A 13,366-nucleotide genomic window follows, 5' to 3' on the forward strand; every position below is an offset into this window, starting at 1 on the left:
TAATCTCCCCCTTTCCCCAACATAAACATGAAGTGTCTAGGTTGATTTCTACAGCCCCAAGATCTGGGTTGGCCAATTCCAGTCCTCAGGGAACACCAACAGGTCAGGTTTTAAGGATATCCCTGCTACAGCACAGGTGGCGCAGTCGATGACTGAGCCACTGTTGAGCCACCTGCACTGAAGCAGGGATATCTTTAAAACCTGACCTGCTGGTGGTCCTTGAGGACTGGAGTTGGCCACTCCTGATCTAGATATTGCCCCTGTCCTGCCTTCATGAACATCATCTACACAGCACTCGTCTCTTAGTGCCATAAGACCACAAAGGGCCATTGACCGGCCTCTCCCAGGCATGATGATCACACTGTGAGCAGAGAAAGACCTCTCAGAAAACCTTTGGACGGCCATGGGTAACTCGAGTAGAGGACATGGGGAGGGAGGGCAGGCGGATCTGTTGACGATGGGAAGACAGGTTTGGGAGTGTTGGTGAACATTTGGAACGGAGAATGTGTGGGTTTTTGGAAGCATTGACATGTGCTGGGCCTGTTCCAAGACTTCACTGGCTTCAGCAAACAGAACGCAGGAGGTGGAAGGAAAGGAAGCGCAAGCTTACCAACCTAATTAAAAGGTGCAAATTAACGTGATGCACCATTGAGTAGTAGATCTCCAAACTAGTCCTACATTAAAAAAGGAAGGTTAATGGGGCCCCAATTGCAGAGCTTTGCTACTCCTGAAGTGTTTCCTATTGTGGATCCATGTGTTGACTGGAGAAGTGATAACAGGACTATCTGGTCCAGTGGTAAGAGGACCAGTGGATTATGTATGCATTAGCCCAGGTGTGGCAAACCCCAGTCCTCCAGGGCCAACAGAATCTCAGAGTTTTAGGGGAGCAGTGGATATAGTTCAATATGTGGGATGTGGCGCATTATCGTCACACATGCGCAGCGGCGGATTTCAATATCCGCCGCCCCTAGGCACAGCTGTGATGGTTGCCTCCTTACCTGCCGCCCACTCCTCCTTCTGAACCTCAGCGTCAAATGACACGTCACGTTGCCATGGTAACACGAATTCATAACGTAATTTAACACTGCGTTGCCACGCCGTGAGGTCCGCGTCGTCAGTTACTTCCCATTAGGTCGGATAGGTCAGAGAGCGCGGCAAAAGTATAAGGGGGCAGACATTTTTGCTGCCCTATGCCAGGGCCTAACGGGAAATCCGCTACTGCATATACACCACTGTTTTTTCTTGTTTTCTTCTCTCCCACATACTGGACTACATCCACTGCTCCCCTAAACCTTCCAGATTCTACATGTTTGGGACCCAGGAGACGGTTCCTTTTTTGGGTTTGAGGCAGGGATTTTTTTTCTCTCTCTATTTACAGTGCCTTATCACACTTTCATTGTCACGGATTGTATATACAGGCATACCCCACATTAACGTACACAATGGGTCCAGAGGATGTATGTAAAGCGAAAATGTACTTAAAGTGAAGCACTGCCTTTTCCCCACTTATTGATGTTTCGGTACAGGTAGGGAGCCGGTATTGCTGTTCAGGACGTGCTGACAGGCACAAGCGCGAGCGGCCGTTTACCTATTGGGCGAGGGGAATCAGCGCGTCACTACTACGGCGGTCTGTAGGGCAGAATAAGTGTCCGTACTCGCGAGGCGAGCATACGGACACAGGGGTATGGGGCTATTGAAACCATGTCCTTACTCACGAGTGTACTTAAAGTGGGGTGTGCCTGTACTTATTCACTGTCTATAAGTGTGCCATTGCACGCTTACTTCTATCTGCACGTGTTCTATAGTATTTCAATTCGCACGTGATATTCACACACACTATATTATCACAGTCTCATTAATTTATATCACTATACATTGAAATCAGTTTAGTACTGTCACTTTAATATATTTATTATTTAAGCACTGTGAAGCGCCAACTGAGACACTTTGTAGATCACTCAAAGGCCAACAGGTCAGGTTTTCAGGATATCCCTGCTTCAGCACAGATGGTGCAGTCGTTGACTGAGCCACTGATGGAGCCTCCTGTGCTGAAGCACGGATATCCTTAAAACCTGATGGGTTGGTGGCCCTTGAGGCCTGGAGTTGGTCACTCTGGCATTAGCTGATGAATGCATTGTGTGATATAAAGTTTTAAGACAAACAAATGAGTAAAAAACAAAAAAACAAAAAAAAGTGCATTTGACCTTTAAATGTAAGCAGACCTCCCTTACAAAATGTGGGGTATAGAACATTCTAAGGCTGCGCTTATAGCGCCGGCGACGCAACGGTCAGGCTGCGGTCACTGGAAAATCAAATAGAGTTGACTTCCAGCAATCGCGACCGATCCGTCGCGTCACGCTTACTATAAGCTCACGCGGCGGCGGCAATGCATTTGTTTTGCCGCGACGTCGCGGCGCATACGCCCGCACTATAAGCGCAGCCTAAGAGCTTTTCTTAACCGGAGGGGAATGAGACAGGGACAGAAGTCTCGTTTTTTCCTGGCAGCAGCATGAGCCAATTGGAATGCTCCATTTCAGCCGTGTCACCCATGACGATCTGTGCGCTTTCTTGAAGGATGTGATACATTGCTGAGCCTCGTTAGGAACCGTGGATTTGTACAACATATATTGATGTCCACCTTTGATCATCCTCATGCTCAAACATACTGTTCTCTACCAATGCAAAAACATACCCTCCCTCTCTCAAGATCGCACTTACAGGGGCTGTAAGCACCTCACAGCAGGCGTTCGCTAAACTCCATACAGCATACTCACAACATTGGTGTTAAAAAGAAGATCCATATTAGAGAAGATGAACAGGTTTTCTGCTACACTGGGTGAGAAATACGCTGGCTATATTTATATTGATAAAGATGGCTGAATCAATCCTTGATTTCATTGATTTGTGCTTATTCTCTCAGTGTTGCATACAAGGTTGGTACTCTATAAATCCCTCTATTTATCCCTATAAATCGGCAACACAAACCGGTTAACAAAACTATACATCCCAAATTCATGATTCGAAATAATCCCCAGTCTATGCAAGCTTCAGTAAATAAGGGCGTTACAGTAGTGGCCTCGCTTATATATTTAAGTTATAATAAAGCGCTAGCACACACACTGTGTGCAGTCAGGTTTGTGGGATCTTGCCATGTAAAGATGTGTGTGACGCTCGCTTCCAGCGGCTTCTTTAAGTCACACTGTGAGGCCGGAGACATTTACAAATCAATGAGGTGTTGAGTGTGCTGGCTTCAAAGCCAAGACCTGGAGGGCAGAGCATGGGTTAGGAACGAAAACAAACCAGTTGCTTCCAACGCCCGTCGCTGGCAGATGAAACCCTTGGGCTCTGTCAGGGATTTAAGCACAAGGGGAGCAGGAGAACCCCCCCATCCCTTTTGCTGCAGGGAAGGGGCAGCAACACTTTGCAGGATACAGGCGGAAGCTGCACTCACCGTCGGGGTCAGAGATAATATCCAGGAGAGACTTGTCAAGTGTGGCTTTGCTCATCAGCTTCTCTTCATACTCAAAGTACACGTCCAGCTTCCGAGTCTGTAACACAGAGAGACACAGGCCGCGGGTCAGTAACACGGTGAGAGACCGGCCGCGGGTTAGGAACACGGCGAGAGACAGGCCGCGGGTTAGTAACACAGGAAGACAGGCCACGGGGTCAGTAACACTGAGAGAGGTCGTTACACACTGCGAGAGACAGGCCGCGGGCGGGTAACACACAGAGACAGGCCGCGGGCCGGTAACACGGAGACAGGCCGCGGACCAGTAACACACAGAGAGAGGTCGTTACACACGGCGAAAGACCGCCTGTGAGTCAGTAACACACGAAGACAGGCTGCGGGTCAGTAACACAGAGAGAAGTCGTTACACACGGTGAGAGACAGGCTGCGGGCCGGTAACACGCGGCGAGAGACAGGCTGCGGGCCGGTAACACGCGGCGAGAGACAGGCTGCGGGCCGGTAACACGCAGCGAGAGACAGGCTGCGGGCCGGTAACACGCGGCGAGAGACAGGCTGCGGGCTGGTAACACGCGGCGAGAGACAGGCTGCGGGCCGGTAACACGTGGCGAGAGACAGGCTGCGGGCCGGTAACACGCGGCGAGAGACAGGCTGCGGGCCGGTAACACGCGGCGAGAGACAGGCTGTGGGCCGGTAACGCACGGCGAGAGACAGGCTGCGGGCCAGTAACACACGGAGACAGGTCACGGGCCAGGTAGCACACGGAGACAGGCTGGGGGCCGGTAGCACACAAAGCAGCAGACGGTCTTTACGATTACACATAACCTAAACTTCAGATTGCTTTCTCTGTCTTATTACAAGGGTTGCACTTGCTTGTCCAGGGAGCTCCTCATCCAATCAGACTGGTGATGCACATGATCTGCCTACAGCCTGGAACCGCATCTAGAAGGTGGCCACCCGAACCACAGAATCATGAATACCTTCAGCTAGAGGGGCCGACTGGGCATTGCAGAGCGGCAAAGGGTTAACTAAAAGCAACGGCAGTGCTCGTTGCACGAGATGACATTCCTTAAAACAGGGGTTCTCAACTAGAGTCCTCAAGACCCTCCAACATGTCAGGTTTCAAGGAAATCTGTACTTCAGCACAAGTGGCTCAATCAGTGGCCACTTGTGCTGAAGCAGGAATATCCTGCCTTAATGCATAATTACCGCCGTGTGAACAGAATCCCTTTTATACCGTGGAAGATTTTGATTGCGTCTTTATGTGCATCAACTTGGGCTGATTGCTATATTGTAACCTTAAAGCAACTTTTGATATGGTCAGGGTGCTCTGCATTACCAGCTATCCACAGCAGGATCATTCACAGGACATTCCCTGTAACCGACATGCCCAGGTACCGGCTTTTTCCAGCATTTACGCGAGCTTCGATTTTTAATCCCCATCTCTCAAACTTTTGTTGATCTCAGATGAATTTCCAGCTAATTCCAAAGAGTTCATTACCAACTAATCACAAGCAGCTAACATGGGGACCCCAACTTTAAGGGCAGTGACATTATCCCTAGAGTGCCGTTAGAAACCTAGTGTCTTCTAGAATGACCGCCACGTTCAAAGCACCTCCCAAAAAACACATGCTCAGCCTGCCCTGCTCCTCGCATGCAGACAGTCGACTGGGAACACTTAACGAAAGCATTTAATGGAAGTCCAAATAATAATCTTACTTATAAAAGGAACAAAACAAAGATGCATTGGACATAGTTAGAGGACAGCAGAGGATTTAATAACCGACACATGAGTTCTGTGTTTCAGAGCCAATAAAGCATGCTAATTGCATGCATTCAAAACAGAAGTTTGGGAACACACATCTACTTTTAACCCTGTTGCTGCCAGAGCCTGAAACCCACTTCCTAACGCTTTGCAGTCGCCTCCGGCAGTGAAGGAGTTAATCTTCTCAGAGCCCCCCCATATAATATACGTACGTGTGTGTGTGTGTGTGTGTGTTATTCCTAATCTTTAACAGAGGGCGTCCCATTGAAGTCTGAGGGAAAGAGGGCTCCCTGTGACTTGTTATGTTGCAGGCACAGCACAGAACGGGAAGGTTTTACCAATCACACACGTCAAAGGGTCACCTTGAAACCAACATGTACAGGGTAACGCTGCGCTTATACTGCTGGCGACGAGACCGATAACGTCACCCGTCGCGATAGTTGTAATTTAAGTTTAGCTGACGTCGCTGGCTACAAGGCCAGTGATGTCAAAAAGGGGGAGGGCAGCGGGACGGAGAAGCTCTCTGATTGCCACAAGGGGAGACCGTCGCCGAAAAAAATCAAATAACAGTGACAACTGATTTTTGGTAGCAGTGTCGCTTGGTCGCGGCGTCGTGTGCACTATAAGTGCAGACAATGCATTTGTTTTGACACGGCGCCGTCACTATAAGCGCAGCCTAAGTCACAGTGAAAGCTGAATGATGCAATATTAAGCAGTTTTGCCAACTAGAGATTACGCACTTTTAAACACAAGTTTACTCTATTTTGTGTTTTTCACTAAAAAAAATTGTACAAAGAACGGATTTTATAGAGGACTCTCTTCCCTTTATAGTATTCTCTTTATTATCCACTATGACTGATGTTGCTGAATAGTGTGGGGGTAACTGATGTGGGTAGGCAAGATTTTAGTGGGAGGCTGCAGGGCGTGTGCGTGATGTCACTCGCGCGGTGCGCGCACGCAAAACCTGCACTGTAGGAGACCTCGGGAAGCGACGGAGGCGTGGCCAGTAACGTCACGTGATGCGGCCGTCACGTCTCGAAACACAATCTTTTGTAGCCTCAAAATGTGGTCTCCTCGTCGTTGGACCCGCACGGTCGCGGCCACTATAGGCACCCGCGACAGACTGCGGGTATTTGTTTAATCTCGGCCTAATAAAAAAGGGACAAATAGTGCAGAGGGGGTGCGGTGCTAAAAGATTGTTCTGTAAGTACGTCTCCAGATTTAGCCAGCGGCAGGGCTGCAAGAAATTCTCTGCCTCATCTCAACTGATACCAGAAGAGAAATAATGCCTGGGTCTCTATACAACTCCCATCTTTCCACCTGGTTGCTAAATCCTAGGCTAAGATGATGGAATCTCTGCATGCGTTCGGGTGCCGACTTTCAGTAAATCTTCCGCTTCATACATTGGCATCTCAGCCCTCTAAATGGAAACATCGTGTTTCTTGACGACCCTTCAACTAAAAGCAGGATCTTTCCTGAACAAGGCCGCGCCCACGTGTTTTTGTGGTGGAGACGACTCCTGTGGAAGTAAACAACTGTGTCAGCCAAGGATAAAAACAGGGGCTGTTTGTTGGAACCTTTCAACCTGCCGGGATGTTATGAGACACACAGAGGTGCCGTCCAAAGCCTGACTTAATCAACACGTGTGCCAGAGAGCTGCCAAAGGGGCTGATTGATGGTCAGTTTCCTCAGGACGATGCTAAATACAGATGGAATCTGAGCATCAGGGACATGGGATCACAGTTTGCAGGCAGCATATTAAGACGGCAAACTCCACGCCAGCAGAAGTTCTAGAAACGCACTGTGGGATGGAAGTGCGTCCAGCTTGCACGGTATATGAGAAGCAGAAGACATAAGCGCCATTTGCAGTATGCAAACCTTCTGAATCTTAATCAGGGCTAACAAAAAGAAATGTTTGGTGCAATTATATGTCAAATAAACTGCAATAAGTCCATAGTGAATGTGCAGATCAAAGCCCAGTATACCCTATACGTACATCATGGAAAGCGGCTATATCAGTGGGTGCGATTCTGAAAGCCAATGCACAATAATATCAAACTGAAACAATGTCCAGAGCTCACAGACAGCTCAAAAGAACATCACAAGTGTATTGGATCATCCTAGTGGTCGTGTTAACGTGCCAATGTTACGGTCAAGGAACACCTTCATCGGGGCAACACGTTCTTCTGAATAACGAGCGTTCTCTGGAATTTTTCCAATTATAATCGTATTATTTCCTCTCATTAACAAGATCATTTTTATAACACCTGGTCCGTTCAGGTGTCTCTGAGTTAGACAATCAGACATTGTGTGCAGGAGAATATATTTTATAGATATTACTTGCTTTGTTAGATTGCAAACTTCTTGGGTGTGCCAGTAAGCTTTCTGCGTAGGAAACACTATTATCGTGTTATACAGTGTGAAAATTTATTAGTGGCAGATACCCATCTCTCAGGACTCACCTTGATATGTTCCAACACTGCAGTGGCCACATTGGTATGTAGGTCTATGAGTCTCTTCTTGTCCAGGAGTTCAGGAAGAGAGCTGAAGGACAGGGAGGGAAAGTGGTGAGTACACACATGGCGTTTCCTCTGCAGATAAGTCCTACCCAGCCTGCACATGGCCTAGAACAAGGGGAGTGAGAGGGCGCAAACAAAAAAGTTGCGCACCCCTGGCTTAGAACACGGCCTACTATACCATGGCCATTAGTCCTATTATCTACAGTGAGTCTGTGTATTATACATTACAGCAGGGGTTCTCAACTCCAGTCCTCATGGTCACGTACAGTGAGCCTGTGCATTACACGGACACATACAGTGAGCCTGTGCATTACACGGACACATACAGTGAGCCTGTGCATTACACGGACACATACAGTGAGCCTGTGCATTACACGGACACATACAGTGAGCCTGTGCATTACACGGACACATACAGTGAGCCTGTGCATTACACGGACACATACAGTGAGCCTGTGCATTACACGGACACATACTGTGAGCCTGTGCATTACACATTACATGGACACATACTGTGAGCCTGTGCATTACACATTACATGGACACATACTGTGAGCCTGTGCATTACACATTACATGGACACATACTGGGAGCCTGTGCATTACACATTACACGGACACATACTGTGAGCCTGTGCATTACATGGACACATACTGTGAGCCTGTGCATTACACATTACATGGACACATACTGGGAGCCTGTGCATTACACATTACACGGACACATACTGGGAGCCTGTGCATTACACATTACACTGACACATACAGTGAGCCTGTGCATTACACATTACATGGACACATACTGTGAGCCTGTGCATTACACATTACATGGACACATACTGTGAGCCTGTGCATTACACATTACATGGACACATACAGTGAGCCTGTGCATTACACATTACATGGACACATACTGTGAGCCTGTGCATTACACATTACATGGACACATACAGTGAGCCTGTGCATTACACATTACATGGACACATACTGGGAGCCTGTGCATTACACATTACACGGACACATACGGTGAGCTTGTGCATTACATGGACACATACTGTGAGCCTGTGCATTACACATTACATGGACACATACTGGAAGCCTGTGCATTACACATTACATGGACACATACTGGGAGCCTGTGCATTACACATTACACTGACACATACAGTGAGCCTGTGCATTACACATTACACGGACACATACTGTGAGCCTGTGCATTACACATTACACGGACACATACTGTGAGCCTGTGCATTGCACATTACACGGACACATACTGTGAGCCTGTGCATTACACATTACATGGACACATACTCTGAGCCTGTGCATTACACATTACATGGACACATACTGTGAGCCTGTGCATTACACATTACACGGACACATACTGTGAGCCTGTGCATTACACATTACATGGACACATACTGTGAGCCTGTGCATTACATGGACACATACTGTGAGCCTGTGCATTACACATTACATGGACACATACAGTGAGCCTGTGCATTACACATTACACGGACACATACTGTGAGCCTGTGCATTACATGGACACATACAGTGAGCCTGTGCATTACACATTACACGGACACATACTGTGAGCCTGTGCATTACACATTACACGGACACATACAGTGAGCCTGTGCATTACACATTAAATGGACACATACAGTGAGCCTGTGCATTACACATTACACGGACACATACTGTGAGCCTGTGCATTACATGGACACATACTGGGAGCCTGTGCATTACACATTACATGGACACATACTGTGAGCCTGTGCATTACACATTACACGGACACATACTGTGAGCCTGTGCATTACACATTACACGGACACATACAGTGAGCCTGTGCATTATACATTACATGGACACATACTGTGAGCCTGTGCATTACACATTACATGGACACATACTGTGAGCCTGTGCATTACACGGACACATACAGTGAGCCTGTGCATTACACATTACACGGACACATACTGTGAGCCTGTGCATTACACATTACACGGACACATACTGTGAGCCTGTGCATTACACATTACATGGACACATACAGTGAGCCTGTGCATTACAAATTACACATTACATGGACACATACTGTGAGCCTGTGCATTACACATTACACGGACACATACAGTGAGCCTGTGCATTACACATTACATGGACACATACTGGGAGCCTGTGCATTACACATTACACGGACACATACAGTGAGCCTGTGCATTACACATTACATGGTCACATACAGTGAGCCTGTGCATTACACATTACACGGACACATACTGTGAGCCTGTGCATTACACATTACATGGACACATACTGTGAGCCTGTGCATTACATGGACACATACTGTGAGTCTGTGCATTACACATTACATGGACACATACAGTGAGCCTGTGCATTACACATTACACGGACACATACTGTGAGCCTGTGCATTACACATTACACGGACACATACAGTGAGCCTGTGCATTACACATTACATGGACACATACAGTGAGCCTGTGCATTACACATTACACGGACACATACTGTGAGCCTGTGCATTACATGGACACATACTGGGAGCCTGTGCATTACACATTACATGGACACATACTGTGAGCCTGTGCATTACACATTACATGGACACATACTGTGAGCCTGTGCATTACACATTACACGGACACATACTGTGAGCCTGTGCATTACACATTACACGGACACATACAGTGAGCCTGTGCATTACACATTACATGGACACATAGTGTGAGCCTGTGCATTACACATTACACGGACACATACAGTGAGCCTGTGCATTACACATTACACGGACACATACTGTGAGCCTGTGCATTACACATTACATGGACACATACAGTGAGCCTGTGCATTACAAATTACACATTACATGGACACATACTGTGAGCCTGTGCATTACACATTACACGGACACATACAGTGAGCCTGTGCATTACACATTACATGGACACATACTGGGAGCCTGTGCATTACACATTACACGGACACATACAGTGAGCCTGTGCATTACACATTACACGGTCACATACAGTGAGCCTGTGCATTACACATTACACGGACACATACAGTGAGCCTGTGCATTACACATTACATGGTCACATACAGTGAGCCTGTGCATTACACATTACATGGACACATACAGTGAGCCTGTGCATTACACATTACATGGTCACATACAGTGAGCCTGTGCATTACACATTACATGGACACATACAGTGAGCCTGTGCATTACACATTACATGGTCACATACTGTGAGCCTGTGCATTACACATTACACGGACACATACAATGAGCCTGTGCATTACACATTACATGGTCACATACAGTGAGCCTGTGCATTACACATTACACGGACACATACAGTGAGCCTGTGCATTACACATTACATGGACACATACTGTGAGCCTGTGCATTACACATTACACGGACACATACAATGAGCCTGTGCATTACACATTACATGGTCACATACAGTGAGCCTGTGCATTACACATTACACGGACACATACAGTGAGCCTGTGCATTACACATTACATGGACACATACTGTAAGCCTGTGCATTACACATTACACGGTCACATACAGTGAGCCTGTGCATTACACATTACACGGACACATACAGTGAGCCTGTGCATTACACATTACATGGACACATACTGTAAGCCTGTGCATTACACATTACACGGACACATACTGTGAGCCTGTGCATTACACATTACATGGTCACATACAGTGAGCCTGTGCATTACACATTACACTGACACATACAGTGAGCCTGTGCATTACACATTACACGGACACATACTGTGAGCCTGTGCATTACACATTACACGGACACATACTGTGAGCCTGTGCATTACACTGACACATACTGTGAGCCTGTGCATTACACATTACATGGACACATACAGTGAGCCTGTGCATTACACATTACATGGACACATACTGTGAGCCTGTGCATTACACTGACACATACTGTGAGCCTGTGCATTACACATTACATGGACACATACAGTGAGCCTGTGCATTACACATTACATGGACACATACTGGGAGCCTGTGCATTACACATTACACGGACACATACAGTGAGCCTGTGCATTACACATTACATGGACACATACAGTGAGCCTGTGCATTACACATTACACGGACACATACAGTGAGCCTGTGCATTACACATTACATGGACACATACAGTGAGCCTGTGCATTACACATTACACGGACACATACTGTGAGCCTGTGCATTACACATTACATGGACACATACTGTGAGCCTGTGCATTACACATTACATGGACACATACTGTGAGCCTGTGCATTACACATTACACGGACACATACTGTGAGCCTGTGCATTACACATTACACGGACACATACAGTGAGCCTGTGCATTACACATTACATGGACACATACAGTGAGCCTGTGCATTACACATTACACGGACACATACTGGGAGCCTGTGCATTACACATTACATGGTCACATACAGTGAGCCTGTGCATTACACATTACATGGACACATACTGTGAGCCTGTGAATTACACATTACACAGACACATACTGTGAGCCTGTGCATTACACATTACACGGACACATACAGTGAGCCTGTGCATTACACATTACACGGACACATACAGTGAGCCTGTGCATTACACATTACACGGACACATACTGTGAGCCTGTGCATTACACATTACATGGTCACATACTGTGAGCCTGTGCATTACACATTACACGGACACATACAGTGAGCCTGTGCATTACACATTACATGGACACATACAGTGAGCCTGTGCATTACACATTACATGGTCACATACTGTGAGCCTGTGCATTACACATTACACGGACACATACTGTGAGCCTGTGCATTACACATTACACGGACACATACAGTGAGCCTGTGCATTACACATTACACTGACACATACTGTGAGCCTGTGCATTACACATTACACGGACACATACAGTGAGCCTGTGCATTACACATTACATGGACACATACTGTGAGCCTGTGCATTACACATTACATGGACACATACAGTGAGCCTGTGCATTACACATTACACTGACACATACAGTGAGCCTGTGCATTACACATTACACGGACACATACTGTGAGCCTGTGCATTACACATTACACGGACACATACAGTGAGCCTGTGCATTACACATTACATGGACACATACAGTGAGCCTGTGCATTACACATTACATGGACACATACTGTGAGCCTGTGCATTACACATTACACGGACACATACAGTGAGCCTGTGCATTACACATTACACGGACACATACAGTGAGCCTGTGCATTACACATTACACGGACACATACTGTGAGCCTGTGCATTACACTGACACATACTGTGAGCCTGTGCATTACACATTACATGGACACATACAGTGAGCCTGTGCATTACACATTACATGGACACATACAGTGAGCCTGTGCATTACACATTACACGGACACATACAGTGAGCCTGTGCATTACACATTACATGGACACATACAGTGAGCCTGTGCATTACACATTACACGGACACATACTGTGAGCCTGTGCATTACACATT

The 13,366-nt window shown here is 46.9% G+C and overlaps 1 protein-coding gene across 3 annotated transcripts in view; it reads right to left on the minus strand.

The window, feature by feature from the left end:
* Positions 1-13,366, minus strand: part of SCFD1 (sec1 family domain containing 1) — a 97,070-nt gene that overhangs the window by 41,851 nt on the left and 41,853 nt on the right. For all 3 annotated transcript variants that reach the window (XR_012803745.1, XM_075613194.1, XM_075613195.1), the window contains exons 14-15: positions 7,694-7,775; positions 3,452-3,548 (exon numbers count right to left, since the gene is read on the minus strand). Coding sequence is in view for 2 of the 3 variants with exons in the window: in XM_075613194.1 (XP_075469309.1) it covers positions 3,452-3,548; positions 7,694-7,775 (179 nt within the window). In the remaining variant the exon portion in view is untranslated. The remainder of the gene's footprint in view (positions 1-3,451; positions 3,549-7,693; positions 7,776-13,366) is intronic.

Source organism: Ascaphus truei, chromosome 9 (assembly GCF_040206685.1).
Source record: "Ascaphus truei isolate aAscTru1 chromosome 9, aAscTru1.hap1, whole genome shotgun sequence".
NCBI lineage: Eukaryota > Metazoa > Chordata > Amphibia > Anura > Ascaphidae > Ascaphus > Ascaphus truei.